At 42.8% G+C, this 15,135-nt stretch overlaps 3 protein-coding genes across 5 annotated transcripts; 1 reads left to right on the top strand and 2 right to left on the bottom strand.

The window, feature by feature from the left end:
* Positions 1-219: 219 nt before the first annotated feature.
* On the top strand, positions 220-4,578 carry ctsla (cathepsin La). Of its 2 annotated transcripts, none has more exons than XM_037259106.1 (8): positions 220-354; positions 1,385-1,515; positions 1,825-1,947; positions 2,019-2,177; positions 3,350-3,574; positions 3,690-3,858; positions 4,004-4,121; positions 4,194-4,578. In XM_037259106.1, exons 2-8 carry the CDS (start codon positions 1,393-1,395, stop codon positions 4,291-4,293), a joined length of 1,017 nt encoding a protein of 338 aa, XP_037115001.1. In that variant the 5' UTR covers positions 220-354; positions 1,385-1,392; the 3' UTR covers positions 4,294-4,578. The 2 variants fall into 2 exon arrangements, with proteins under 2 accessions (XP_037115001.1, XP_037115002.1); XM_037259107.1 differs by having other exon boundaries at positions 232-350.
* Positions 4,579-5,337: 759 nt separating this feature from the next.
* fbp2 (fructose-1,6-bisphosphatase 2) lies at positions 5,338-9,953 on the bottom strand. 2 transcript variants are annotated; one of them, XR_005098776.1, is made up of 8 exons: positions 9,708-9,953; positions 8,731-8,893; positions 8,558-8,650; positions 8,231-8,371; positions 8,007-8,144; positions 6,494-6,613; positions 6,308-6,431; positions 5,895-6,036 (listed from the first exon to the last, which is right to left on the bottom strand). XR_005098776.1 is itself a non-coding variant. In XM_037259144.1 (7 exons), exons 1-7 carry the CDS (start codon positions 9,878-9,880, stop codon positions 5,851-5,853), a joined length of 1,014 nt encoding a protein of 337 aa, XP_037115039.1. In that variant the 5' UTR covers positions 9,881-9,953; the 3' UTR covers positions 5,338-5,850. The 2 variants fall into 2 exon arrangements, 1 of the variants encoding a protein (XP_037115039.1); XM_037259144.1 differs by lacking the exon at positions 6,308-6,431 and having other exon boundaries at positions 5,338-6,036.
* Positions 9,954-10,879: 926 nt separating this feature from the next.
* Positions 10,880-13,535, bottom strand: LOC119127254 (fructose-1,6-bisphosphatase 1-like). The gene is made up of 7 exons (XM_037259140.1): positions 13,302-13,535; positions 12,788-12,950; positions 12,633-12,725; positions 12,382-12,525; positions 11,977-12,114; positions 11,338-11,457; positions 10,880-11,251 (listed from the first exon to the last, which is right to left on the bottom strand). The coding sequence occupies exons 1-7, from the start codon at positions 13,469-13,471 to the stop codon at positions 11,054-11,056; spliced, it is 1,026 nt and encodes a 341-aa protein (XP_037115035.1). The 5' UTR covers positions 13,472-13,535; the 3' UTR covers positions 10,880-11,053.
* Between the last annotated feature and the right edge of the window lie 1,600 nt (positions 13,536-15,135).

The raw sequence follows: 15,135 nt of genomic DNA, 5'->3' as shown, positions 1-15,135 counted from the left end.
TAAAAAGAAAAAGACGCAGGGGAACGAATGAAATAGCCTTTACGGCCAATCTCGTATGCATCATTCGTGGTATTACGAAACGGTTTGAATTGATGTCATTTTAAGGGGCTAGTCGTCGTTAACGTTGTTGTTTTTTGTCGCGTCATTCCAATGAGGAATCACGTGCATCTGAGATGACGTCACCCAAAGGGCCACCCCTGAGTAAGAACAAACAGGTAATGGGCCAATCAGACACCTCGGTGGGCGGGAGGTTGACTGCCACTCAAATCCTTTATAAGTTTGTGTGGCCCAACTGCAGTAGGATCTTTCCCCCCTTTCCCGTTTATCCGCATCGTCTCTACAGGCTGCCAGTAAGTATTAATTTCTTTTTTAAATTCAATCTTAAGCGTTGCTTACTATTTGTGACTAATGTTCATCCTGATTCATGCCTTTAATTTGTTAATATAATCGTGGGGATTTGTCGCACAGCAATAATAGCGTGGAGACACGAAGTACATTGGAGAAAGGCGTATTTAAGGTTAGAAGTTGGATTTCCAAATCAAATATATCGACGTTTTGATTAGGGTTCGATAGTTTCGGTAGTCACCTTCGATTCGGCTTGCCTTTTGCAGGCCTCTCGGCTCAAACAAAAGACAACAACCGGCACTTACCAGTTTGTTTTACTATTTGAATGGGTGCGAAAAAGCGTAAATATGGCGAGGAGAAAAAAAAATGCATTATTTCGTTCAAATTGATCTTTTTCCACGACATATGGACGGGAGTTTTCAATGGCTTACTTTCTTGGCTCGCCTTCGCAGATCCCGTGACTAGGTGAAGGAAAAAAAAAAAAAAACGGAAGAAAAAAATAAAATCCCAGCCAGTTTCGAAATTACCATTGTTCGAATTCTTTTAAAAAGCTACATTAACATAATTTGATAGAAACTGTTTTGTATGATAAGAGCACGATTCGAATAATAGAGTATTTGAGGGGATGTTGTTGTTCGAGTTTATGTCCGGGAAGCTCAACGCTGGGTTTCGTATTACTCAGTCAGTGGACAACTTATTAGGTACACTTACTGCCCCACCAGTAATAATCATTTCAATAATAATAACAAAGCTTATTATGCGATCTGTTGTTTTATTAATATTTCTAACAAATACATTAGATCGAATCCAAAGATCCAACGCCTAATATTGCAAAATCTCTGTAAATGTATTTTGTTATTTAAGTTTGAAAATGTTTATTGTGGTTGTAAGGAGATTTTATTTTGAAGAACAATTATAATTATTGATTAAGCAGTGCATGTGTTAAATGAAGCCGTCACCAAGTTACGTGAGAATGCCAAAAGGAGTCAGGGTGATGACGTGTTTGTATCTTTATATCTTTTTTTTTTGTTATTGGTAGCCACCAACATGTTGCCTCTCATCGTGTTGGCTTTGTGCCTGAGCGCCGCCGCCTCGGCCCCCTCCCTGGACCCTCAGCTGGACCAGCACTGGGACCTGTGGAAGAGCTGGCACTCCAAGGAGTACCACCAGGTACCACGAGGAAATGAAAGAATTCGGGCCCATTATAGCATGTGTGAACGTTTCCCCAGCATTCACGTCTTCCGCAAAATACATTGTCTTTATTATTCCACCCACTTTTTGTACTTTCAAATTGCTGAGTTAGTCAACCTTCCGAATATTCACAAAATCCAAGACAAGCCGGTTATCCTGCCCCCCCCCCCCCCCCCCCCTCCCTTTCATACAATAGCAGATAAATCTTTAAAAAAAAAAAAACTCCATTTTGCAATCTTCACGCTCTGCTTTGTTGAGACACGCCTGTCGATGTTGTTGTTATTGTAGAAGGAGGAAGGCTGGAGGAGGATGGTGTGGGAGAAGAACTTGAGGAAGATTGAGCTGCACAATCTGGAACACTCCATGGGCAAGCACACTTACAGCCTGGGCATGAACCACTTTGGAGACATGGTACGCGCCGGAGCCGGCCGACGAACAGCTCATCGCGGGCGCCTTCTTAACTCTGCCGCGCTTGTCTTCAGACTCACGAGGAGTTCCGGCAGATCATGAACGGCTACAAGCGCAGCAACAAGGTGCAGAGGAAGGTCAAAGGAGCTCTCTTCATGGAGCCCAACTTCTTGGAGGCGCCGCGCTCGGTGGACTGGAGAGACCAGGGCTACGTCACCCCCGTCAAGGACCAGGTAACCTCGTCCGCACACAGACTAGTCCAGGCTTTTGCCAAGATGGAGTTGGGAAATAAGGCTAGAAATTCCCAATCAATGGGGGAAAATGGCTTTGCGGGTTCTGAACTTCTCTCGCACCATGCCGCCTCAATTTGAGTCATGTATATATTTGATTGCAAGTGTGAGCTAAATGGCTTAGCTGCCCGAATCAATCAAAGGTGTTTACAAATAGTGCCAATATTTTGTGAATGAATCCCGCCACTAAACATTCATTCATAAAAAATAAAATGTTGCTGTTATGCTGAGTGCAGTTTTTAATATTTTGGTGACCATCCTGAAAAGTAAAATAAAATATCTAACAAATGACTATAATACATTTTAACGTTGACTTTACATAGTGGCTCTGTTTCTAATAATTGGGTGACCTTTCATTGGCTATATGGGAGTCCCCTTACCAAATGTTTGAACCCTAAACAAGACCAACTAGTCTCAATATTTTTATGATTTTTTTTCCACCTCAAAGTAATTGACCTTAAATAAAACCAAATTGTCAATATTTTCATGTTTTTGCACCTCAAAGTAATTAAACAAGTGTTTGTGAGGCGACCGCAGTGTAATGGAGTCATATTTAGCTCAGCGTGAAAGATAAGATGTCTGGACTTGGGTTATCTGCATTGTGCACTCGCGCCAAGTCCCTCCCTCCCTTACTTGTTGCCATATAATGTCCGTCCACATACACTACCGTTCAAAAGTTTGGGGTCACAAAATTGTTTGGGTGACTCCAAACTTTTGAACGGTAGTGTATATATTTATTTAGATAATTATTTATAGATTATATATATAATCTTCTGTGTAAAAAATCTTATAATATATATGTATACTTATATTCATAGATTATATATAATCTTATACAAATATAAGATATAATTTATAATATTTAATTCATAATATTTTATTATAATAATATTTATAAACACAATAAATAATAAACACAAACTTGCCCTTGTGCTGTAGTGATAATGCGCTACTCACACACACACCACTTACACACATTCAACACCTTTTTAAATTTTCGCATAAGCACATTCTCTCATGCTTGAGGTTTGGGGAAAACCTACGAGAGGCTACCTACAGAGCGTTTTTGATCCTCCCGGGTTCCCGTATTGACGTGTGTACATGTGTGCATTCAGGGTCAATGCGGGTCGTGCTGGGCCTTCAGCACCACAGGGGCCCTGGAGGGTCAGCACTTCCGCAAGACGGGCAGTCTGGTGTCTCTGAGCGAGCAGAACCTGGTGGACTGCTCGCGGCCCGAAGGCAACGAGGGCTGCAACGGAGGCCTGATGGACCAGGCCTTCCAGTACATCAAGGACAACGACGGCCTGGACTCGGAGCAGGCCTATCCCTACATGGGCACCGTACGTCCCGACATAAAGTCCAAATGCATTCAATTGAACTGTTTCAAGTGGTTTAGTAGTGTTTGTCGTGGTCGTCGCCACGGTAACCGAGGCCGCTCATCTCCCCCTCCCGCAGGACGACCAGCCATGCCGCTACGACCCCAAGTTCAACTCTGCCAACGACACGGGTTTCATGGATGTGCCGAGCGGCAAGGAGCACGCGCTGATGAAGGCCGTGGCCTCCGTGGGGCCCGTCTCCGTGGCAATCGACGCCGGACACGAGTCCTTCCAGTTCTACCAGTCAGGTCAGTGCTCGCCTTTCGAGAAATTTGGAGACTTCTAAAATTGTTAAAAACAAAAGTTTCTTTTGAATTTAGAATGTAAAAAAAAAAAAAAAATTAATAATAATAATTTGGGACTTTTTCTTTCCGATGCTTGGCTGTGATTTAGGCATCTACTTTGAGAAGGAGTGCAGCAGCGAGGAGTTGGACCACGGCGTGCTGGTGGTGGGTTACGGCTACGAGAGTGAAGATGTGGATGGCAGGAAGTACTGGATCGTCAAAAACAGGTGGGTGCTGAAACGCTACCGTCTTTGTTATGAGCGAGAGACGTCGCTAACCCGTTTGTATTCATTTTGCAGCTGGAGCGAGAAGTGGGGGGACAAAGGTTACATCTACATGGCCAAGGATCGCAAGAACCACTGCGGCATCGCCACCGCTGCCAGCTACCCACTGGTCTGATGACAACCACCGCCATAGACACCATTTAGTGATTTTTTTTTTTTTTTTTTTTCCAAATTTTTAAATGCAATGTGGAATTCAAGCATTTTGATTTTAGTCAACAAATGAGTGTTTTTAAGGAAACACTGCTAATTTCAAGCCAATTTGTATTGAACAAATTTTGTCTTTTATTCTTTGTACTTGTACATATGCTGCTCAGTGAGTGGGGAAATGCTGATTCTTGTAAATGGCCGTTTTTTTCTAATGTTTCGTTTAACGTCGACCATTAAAGGTGTGACACAAATTTGTTTTATGCATTTTCTTCAAATATTGAGATTATTCTCATCTGGGCAAATTGAAGATTTTTTTTACATTGGCCAGTTAACCAGTAAAAAGGTTTTTGTTTGACTTTTCAGAAAAAATGCTCTAAGAATATCTTTTATAAAAAGAAATGAGTAGAAATCCTTCCTAAAAATGTTTCTGTACAAAAAACAGACAACAGAAGAAAAAAATCAAGTTGGGAAAATATGAGATCAAATTAAAAATAAAAGGCAATTTAAAAAATTATTTGCGTATAAATGTCTATGAAACACTATAAATATTTAGGGGAAGTTATCTTAAGCAGTTAAAAGTATTTTGAATACATTGAAAAAAAAAGTTCTACATTTTGCTGGGCAAAGTTGAAAGGTATAGTTTGCCATGTTTAAAAACGAAACAAATGTGACAGTAGAATATTATTAAATTGATCTTTTGAAAATTCACCCCTGTCTGGCTCCCTTTTACTTGTCCCGACGTAACTAAACTAGCCAGAGTTTAGACAAGGTGCGGCCTGTCAATCAATTGCACGTGCACGCACGCAGTCTGCCTGCCTGCCTGCCTGCCTGCACAGCCTCGTCGCACGCACTCCTCGTTTTCTTGCCTCTTCTCCGTTGGGCTAGCAATAAAAGTTCAGAAGAAGAAATTTGACAGACCTTGAGACGAATCAAGGGTAAACAAATGCAATGGTGATTTCCAAAGCGGACGTCTGCGTCCGTCGCTGGACCCGGAAAACCACAAGTCATTACGGTGAGTTGAGCAAGTATTTTTAATTGATTGTACATGGCAAATAATTAATAAAATGGGTAACGTTTTGGCAACATTCCAACTTGCAATGTAGCCACGGTGGTTAACATCAGTTTGTGTACACTGTACAAATGCACCGCTGCATGACGTAGCTGAGGGGCGTGGCTTTGGTCAAGGACGGAGGGGAGGGACTAAAGTGATTGCCAGATATTACCTTCCATACATATCCCATTTTTTAAAATGTCAGAAAAACCCCCACTTATGAATGTTTTACACAAACACAAAGTGTAGTTGTAAAACAAGTTACAACAAATATTTTAGCTAAAAAACACACAATAATTTTGCAAGATTAAAACAAAACCCCCTGAATCCAAAGAAACAATTGACTTAAAAACAGTAAATGTAAAATTTTACCGAGTTTGGGATAAAAAAAAAAACAGAGCTGAAATGTTTGACTGCCTTTTTTGGTCAAAGTGTGGAAGCCCTTTGGCATACTGATGATAAAAGACGAACTCATTACTGATACTTGTTGACAAAAGTCAAATACTCATTGACGTCGTCAGGCGAGCCCACCACGAAGGGCACCCGCTGGTGGAGGGCCCGGGGCTGCACGTCCAGGACCCTCTGAGTGCCAGTCGTGGCCACGCCACCTGCCTGCTCCACCAGGAATGCGATTGGGTTGCACTCGTACAGTAGGCGCAGCTACAAAACACAACATATACCACAAGTGTTCTTGTCATCAAATTATAATTTCAAGATTTAGTATGAAAGTTTGGAGTTGCGTATGGAAAGTCAATCGACGAGTTGATTTTTGCAAATGTTAATGAACAAATGAAATGTTCATCCCATTCCACATGGCGTGTGCTGCTGTTTTGGGTAGCAGAAGCCTTGAAATGCTCATCTCTGTAATGGCCGCCAGTGAATCTCTGAAGTGAAATGTTTGTTCCCTATTCTCGTTCACCAATCTGCTTACTTCTCCCCCGCCTTGACATCCTGGCCAGCTGTCATCTCATTGTCGCTTTCACTTCTCCATCTTCGTTGTCTTCTCTTTTATTCTGTTGTGTCACTACTGCCTTCCAGTTTTACTGTAGTAGCACCTGGTGGGGGTTTCTGTGCATACAATGGAAATCGAAAGCAAGTGTCAGAATGGAAAGCTTACCTTCCCTTCCGGGCTTTTTTGGTTGGCCGGGTACATGAATATGCCCCCGTACGTGATGGTGCGGTGGACGTCCGACACCATGGAGCCGACGTAGCGTGCGCCGTATGGCGTACCGCCGTCCTGTTCAACACAACACAGGAGCTGGCTGAATATAAAGGCAAAAAATATATAACAAAAGATATAACCCTTTTCAAATGGACCAAAAACAGTTTTTGTTATTTTTAAAAAAAAAAAATGACATAAAGGTCCAAAGAAAAATGGGTAGCTATCAGCAAAAAAAAAATGTAATATGATTGAAATGTGCAAAATAATAAATGGATCAAAGCTAATGGATAGCATGAGCATTAGCTCACGGTAGCTGTCAGCACGTGTATTGTATCGACCTATTTATATCGATGGATGTTTTCTACTCAGGCGCTAGTTGTGTACCCGACACAAATTTTTGGCGAAGCCCTTATCAATGGCATTGAATTGTAACGGAGGTGAAAAAAGGAAGTGGCTAACACCGTGGCTCATGAACACGTCAAGATGCACGCCATCATCCTGCTTAAGTTTGGGTAGACACAGCTTGGTGCTTATTTTTTTTATTCATTTACAACTATTTTGTACTGTTCTGGGCATATTGAGGCTCTAAAAAATGCACAAAAATCATTTTGCACAGACAAAACGTGTGGACACATGCAGGCAGTGTGTGACGCACTGCAGTCATGTGCTTGCTGACTAATGGCGCAGGCATCACACACCAAGGCCAAATGTGTTGGCTAATATTTTACACACGCACACACACACTGCAGCAACACACTTCAAAAGGAGCTGAGCTTAAGGCCTCATGTAAAAAGAAAAGATTGTTTCAAATAGCTGCAGTGGTATTATTTTGAATTATTGCTTCAAATGACTCTTTTTCAATAGGACGGTTTAACTGATTGATTGTAAAGACTCACAAATTACAGATAATATGCTAATGAAAAAATACATATTCATACAAAATAATTAACCATTTCAAAGATGTCTGTAAAATGTAATATGAAAATGATAATATTAATTATCCCCACCAAAAAAAAATACTATATGTATATATATATATATATATATATGTGTGTATGTATGTAGATATGTGTGTACAGATATAATACAAGTAAAACATTGACAAATCCATAAAATTATCGTAAAAGTAAAATAAAAAGAACTTAAAAACAAACCATAAAGAAACTCAATTAGCAGATGGAATTATTCCACACAAATACATGAAACCCATTTTGAGCTAAATCAGTGCAAGAAGGAACGAAATGAAAATAGTGCCTTAGTATGACAAAAAAAGTTCCACTTTGCATTTGTCAGCTACGACCCAAAAAATCTATTCCGAGTCATCACTGTACCATCGCATGACGGCCGCCTTGCATCACATGCTGCGTGCTGCCGAAAAGTGCTGAGCGTACACATTGCATGCAGGAAGAGGATGTTAGTGTGAGGAACAACTGGCTCGCACACACCCTACAGACAGATGACAGCTGACCTCGGGATTCTTCTTGTGGTTGATGTAGTGGTTGACAGAGGGGTGGAAGTACTTTGCGTAGCCCTCGTTCAAACTGTAGATTTTCCCCCTGGGTTTGATCTTCACATTCTTCTCAGTCAGGATGAACTCACCGATAGCCTAGCGACAACAAAAATTGAAATATGTTCGCGGTCAACGCAAGTGGTAAAAAAAAATTGATGCCTTTTTTTTTTTTTTAAACTCACTGGATCCAGCATGAAAAAGTTGAGGCCAGCACCGGTGCTGAGGGCCACCAAGGTGGCGCTGCCATATAGGGCGTAACCAGCGCACACCATGTTGCTGCCCGGCTGGAGGGCATCCTCCTCGGTCGGCTCGCCCTCCGTCACCTGAGAGCACAGCAAAGATACTCATATATATCTGTATACTCAAGCCATGACCAGCTGTCAATTCTCAATAGGTGGGTTGGTAATGGATTGATGAGATTGGAGGGCATGGATTTCATATACTGTCGCGAGATCTAAACAGATGGTGCATTATAAAGATGGCATGTAACGTGATCTAGCGACACTCACCCGTTTATAGATTGCAAAGATGGTACCGATGGAAGCCAGGCAGTCAATGTTACTGGAACCATCCAGGGGGTCAAAACACACCACGTACTTGCCCTGCATCACAACACATACTGTACTGTATGTAGTATTTTGTGTACGTGCATGTGCGTAATATATGACACGAATAGCGCTACCCTCTTGTCTTTGGGCGTGATGATGAGGCCCTTGTCCTCCTCGGAGACCATGCAGCAGGTGCCGTAGGAGGCCTTCAGCATGTTGATCACCAGGTCATTGGACAGCACGTCCAGTTTCTTCACGTCGTCCCCCGTCACGTTCACGCAGCCCGCCATGCCCTGCCTGTGAGTGCACACCACAAATTTCCGTGTTGACTTGCATGTGAGCTTCACAAAGGCCATTGTTGTCCTACATCAGTTCTGTAATCAGAACTGGAATTACAAGTAAAAGTTCAATTTTTAAGATTATTCACTGAACCCCTGACATTCACTATGAGGCATTCACAAGATCAAATTTGGGTCGATTTATTTCAACCCATCCTTCGTCAATAGCTGAAAAACTCATATTTACTATTTTTTGCACTCAAGAAATAAAAGTATTTTAAAGCACTGCATTGCCGCCATCTTGTGGCCACTCGGTGTCAACGAACTACTATTTGTTTTTTTTGTACACGTGAGAACACATTTTAAGACAAAGAAAATGACATTTAAACAGTCTTCTAAAAAATCAGGCACAATTTTCTCATATGGGAACAGTCAACTGTTCTGCCTGTTGTTCATATATTTACAAATGTCTTTACAAAGTATTTCCTTTTGGGGACCCACATGTACCAGCTCAGTGGCCTAGTGGTAGAGTGTCCGCCCTGAGACTGGAAGGTTGTGGGTTCAAACCCCGGCCGGGTCATACCAAAGACTATAAAAATGGGACCCATTGCCTCCCTGCTTGGCACTCAGCATTAAGGGTTGGAATTGGGGGGTTAGATCACCAACTGATTCCCGAGCGCGGCACCGCTGCTGCTCACTGCTCCCCTCTCCCCCAGGGGATGGATTAAAATCACACGGGGATGGGTTAAATGCAGAGGACAAATTTCACCACACCCAGGTGTGTGTGACAATCATTGGGACTTTAACTTTAACTTTAACATGTGGTTACTCACAAGTGGGCCAGGCCGGCCTTGCGGACGGCCGATGAGATGGCCTTGATGGCCGTCATCATGGAGTTGAGCAGCTGTGTCAGCTCGCCTGTCGCCCCTTTGACCTGGCGACCCATCTCCATAACGAAGCGGGTCAGCGTCCACACGTCCGTGTCAAAGGCCGACTGGTCCGACATGGTGCTTCCCGGGGCGCGTTAGAGTCCTGACTTGGGTGAGGGGAAAAAGCAAAGTGAGGGGAGATTCAGGGGGATCTATATTTGTGTGTGTGTGTGTGTGGTGTCCGGTGTCAGCTGCCATGACTTGTTTCCAGTTGTTGTTAAGAAGGTTTTATACAGAACCCAGCAAAGCTGGCAGACTTTCTTGGTTGTTAAACTTCATAACTTTGTTTATTTCACACAGAGTTCCCATCCCGCATGATTGCAGCACTGGAGCTGGAACAGTGAATCCCATCTTTACCCGTTTGGGAATTTTACACAGAACACAGCAAAAATGCACACCAGAGTCAGTGTTAAATTTCATGTTGCTGTTTTTCAACATTCCTTTAAGACATTCTGTTAAACAGAGGCGTGGATGCAAATTTCACACAGAAAGCAGCAACTGCAGGATGTTACTCTGACTGTTTGCTTCAAACTTGCCCCGGTTACTTTTTACAGCAGACTTGCAGGCTCACAGCTGTCTAAAGAGAACTTGCTGGGAAGGACAAGCGTTTGTAGGAAAGTTCACAGGGGCCGCCTGAACTGTTGATAACCTTTGAGCTTAAATGTCAACGTAACTAGAATACGCCTGACCCTTCAAGGATGAACACAAGCCTAGCCAGAGTGCTAAAAGGAGGATAGAAGTTTGACACATTTATTGTGGAGTTTTTTTTAATCATTATGTAGCATGAATAAGGTCAAGTTGTGGTCCTTCACGTGTATGTTGTGTGTGCATTGTTGTGGAGTCACAGGTAGAGGTGAACAGAGGAAGTCTTCGTGTTTGTCGTAGCGGCAGGACAAAATATCTTTTTGGAGATCAATTGCAACAACAGCATCAAATGTCATTATGTGTCGTATTCTCCGACCAAAAGGTATACATTTCAAATGAAGGCTGAAAACTGAGGTATAATAATAAGAATTGACGAGTTTTATAAACACAAGAGCTAATTCCAGTTAGTGTTCATTGAATCATACTATGTCTTAATGAGCTGTACCATTTGTTTATTTGTGGAATGTATTTTTCTTCATAGTCCTTAAATGACATACATGTATGGAACATCATGTAATAAGTCAACAAAACGCAGACACATTTTGAAATAGAAGCTAACAGACTTGTCTCCTTCCCTGAAGAGCGGACGGCAAAGTGAACCGAGCTCATTTTGCCTTGGCGGCGTGCTTGCGGCAGACGGCCACGTAGTCGGCTACGTCGTCGGAGGAGCCCATGGCCACCGGCGCCCTCTGGTGGATGTTCTTCGGCTGGATGTCCAGGATGTTCTCGAAGCCCGTGGAGGCAGCGCCCCCTGCCTGTTCGATGATGAACGCCATGGGGTTGCCCTCGTAGAGCAGACGCAGCTTGCAGCAAAAAGGTGAACCATTACTATCGTCCCAAATGGCATCTTTTACATACCCGTTGCTTTACATTCATTATGAGCACTGACCTTTCCCTGAGGGCTTTTTGTGTTGCCAGGATACAAAAAGATCCCGCCGTACATGAGTGTCCGGTGCACGTCGGCCACCATGGAGCCGATGTAGCGGGCGCCGTAGGGCTCGCTGCCGTCCTGCGGTCATTTCAAATGCATTAACATTAGCCATGAGCTAACCAAGGCATACAATGGTGCCTTGCGATTTAAGTTGAATTCGTACCGTTTGTAACCCAAAACTCTGTAATGCATTAAAATGGACGGAAATGCCATTGAACTGTTCAAACCTTCACTTTTTTTTAAATTAGGAAAATAGCACTAAAAATATTGGTTAATTATGAACATACATACAGTATTGACAATGAAATCTAATTAAAATAATTCAAAATGCTGCTCCTTCTGGTGTGCTCGCCTTAGCCACCTGGGGGCAGTATAACCCAGACCGACGGAACTACTGTTTGTGGAGGTATTATGAAATCGAAGGAAAAAAATGCCAAATGACGGCTCAGTCGTATCGCAAGGCATTGCTGAACTCGTTTAACAATAATGGAGCGTGACAGAGATAAAAATTGAACAGTGTGCTAACAAGAAGGAAGAAGAAGGCAATTTCACAAACGCATTTCCTGGAGCTTTGTCCAGCGGTTATGTCAACATTACCTGAGGAAACTTCTTATTCTGCAAATACTCTGTGACAGCCGGCTCGAAATATTTGGCGTAGCCTTCGTTCAAGCTGTAGATCTTCCCCCGTTTTTTGATCTTTACGTCCCGGTCCACCAAGATGAATTCGCCGATGGCCTGAAGAGCAGGAAGGGTGAAAATCATTTATTTCACATTTACATTTTCTAAGTCAAATATCAGAACTGAATTTCATTGGACTACTTTCACACCCGTCTCAGTTATTTCTTGAGGGGAAAAAAATGCGCATCTGGATTTGCGCCAACTTTGATACAAATCACTTCAAAAATATTCAAGTCACTTCTGCTCTGTAAATTCTTTTCACAATTTCTGTCAGTGATAATGACCTGGATCAACACTAAATATGAACCAAATCCATGTACTGACCGGGTCGAGCATAAAGCCGTTGACGCCGTGTCCAGTGGAGAGCACCATCATGGTGGCGCTGCCGTAGAGGGCGTATCCTGCCGCCACCAGGTTCCTGCCGGGCTGCAGGGCATCCTTCTCGCAAGGCTCGCCATCTTCCGACGCCTGCGAGACAAGATGGTGGAACGTTAATGTGTCACAAATCTTCATGGGGTGTATTCTGGTGGCTTCTTTGGCCCACCCTGTTTAAGAAGGTGACCTGGTGCAAGTACCTTCTTGTAGATGGCAAAAATGGTTCCAATGGAGACCAGGCAGTCGATGTTGGAGGAGCCATCCAGCGGGTCGAAACACACAATGTACTTGCCCTGAGGAGAAGACATTTTGGCTCATTGCCGGGGTCCAATGTGATGTTCTTCCAGCGTCCTACCCTGGTGTCGGGATCCACGATGATGGCTTTCTCGTTCTCCTCTGACACCAACACGCAGGAGGTGAAGGATGACTTGATTAGGTTGATGACCAGGTCGTTGGAAAGGATGTCCAGCTTCTTCACCTGATCACCTGTCACGTTGGTGCTGCCCGCGATGCCGTACCTGCAAACAAACACACGCACGGGAATAGCAACAAAGGTCAAGCATGTACAAATGAACTTTTAGGTGCAGTCATGTAAACTTTTTGTGCGGGTCCATTCACGAGTTTTTTGCACATTAAGCTAACACCAAAATATTGGAAGTAGTTAAATGGTTAGCCAGATGGGTAACCAGATGTCTGTTGAGGGAGTGACGAGGGGTGGGCGTGGCCTCAGGTATGCGCTTCCTGATTGGTTCGAGCCAAACCAGAATCTCCTGCTTGGTCTGAGCCAACGTGGATGTTCCGGATGGCGTCCAGGGGTGTTTGAGTGAGGAATTATAATGACGGAAATTACAGGAGGGGTGCGTACTCACAGGTGAGCGATGCCGGCTTTGCGCACAGCGCTGGAGATGGCCTTGACGGCCGTGCACAGCGAGTTGAGCAGCCGGGTGAGCTCCCCGGTACCCTTGGCCCGCCGGCCCTCCTCCATGACGAAGCGGGTCACGGTCACCACGTTGGTGTCGAAGGTTCCTCTGTCGGACATGATTGCCACACTCAAAAAAGTTTTCTCAGTCCACAGGAGGAAGTGCCGCGCGTCTTAAATGCAACTCTGACGCGAAACTCGACGGGCCAATCAGAGTGAGGAGAGGAGAGGAGGGGCGTGGCCTCTAAGGCAACACACTGCTCCGCTTTGTTGCAACTTTCGAGATGATAAGATGGAGTGTGAGCTCCACAATGGACTGTGGCTAAACGCTGTATTTGCCATTGCGCACATTTCATAATGACGTGTTGACAAATGTTGCACAAGTTCACGTGGTTCTCCGGACACTTCATTAGGTACACTTGCACGATTCGTATAAAGCTCTCATATGTATACATAAGCAGTAGGACTATCGTTACGCAATAAAATAAAATTTTAAAAAACGTTTAATGCACATTTTATTATAGTAAGAACATTGTGTTTCTTGCATTGTTTTTATTTGAAAGGCTTGAAAGTTTCCACATGTCAAACAAACCATTGTCGTATCTGTTTGCGGAGCAAGACAATTGGTTAGCACACAAGACCTCAATTCAACCTTTGGATCACACTTCATCTCAGGCCTAAATATTTTTTCTAAAACTTCATTTTCAGTTTTGATCCGTCTATTCGTAGCTCCTAGTGACCAGAAGACTTGTTATTTAACACTTACAAAGTGTGTTTTGGCCATTTCAATCAATGGGATCACACTTGCTTGCATGATCACGTCATGTGAATGCGCTTAATAATTTTAGAACAAATTTAACTCTAAGAGATAGAAATGGCGATCAAATCCAAACAAGGAAAGACAGAAAATTAAGATGTTGGTGCTGTTTGTGACATGGAATGTTCTAGTCATGCCCCAGTAAAATTTGACAATAGGCATAGCAGTACCATTGAAAATGAACAATGTAAATATAAAATATTTTGAAAATGCTCATACACTCATACCTGTATGTAATGTACTGTATTCAACTTCTGATTATCATAGTTCTTCTCCACAATGAAACTTGACATGAATAAATGGTATTAAGTTCGTAATATGAAATAAATGGTATTTGAGGATGAAATAGTCAAGGCATTTTTTTATTTGAGTGAATTGAGGTCAGAAAAGGTCCAGATCAGCATGCAAAAAGTCTACTTGCTGACAGTCTTAAAAACTACAAGGGACTACAAAATGTCAGCCATGTCTTCTCTTGTTATCTGCGCTATTACCGCAAGATGGCGACGTTTGACAGTTCTATCCCACAGCGAGGACATCCATGGCACAACACTGACAATAATCAATAAATGTGTAATTAAAAGGAAAAAAAAGCGGGAAAATATCCGAACTAAAATGACAAGATGGACGTTCATCTTTGTCGATCCTATATAATGAAAACTTGTGAAAAAACACACAAATGCATCTGTTTTGATATGTCAATGCGCCTGGCTATCTTTCTCAAGCCAGTGCGCGAACTAACGCTTTTACGATTTGCGTTGTACTTAAATGTTGTAAAAAATAAAAACAATTCTCTTGGTCAAGATCATTGAAACTCGCACCTTTAAACAATCCCTAATTTTCTTCTTCCGTGGTTTAATTTGTGGTGGCAACATACCATAGTTTTATTTACATCATTTTTGCTGTAGTTCAATGTTTTAAAACCTTAAAACTAAACTTTATGATGAAGTTGAATTTAGTCACAGGTGAG

This window comes from Syngnathus acus, chromosome 9, assembly GCF_901709675.1.
Source record: "Syngnathus acus chromosome 9, fSynAcu1.2, whole genome shotgun sequence".
NCBI classification, from domain to species: Eukaryota; Metazoa; Chordata; class Actinopteri; order Syngnathiformes; family Syngnathidae; genus Syngnathus; species Syngnathus acus.
This window is presented reverse-complemented; position numbering and strand designations above follow the sequence as displayed.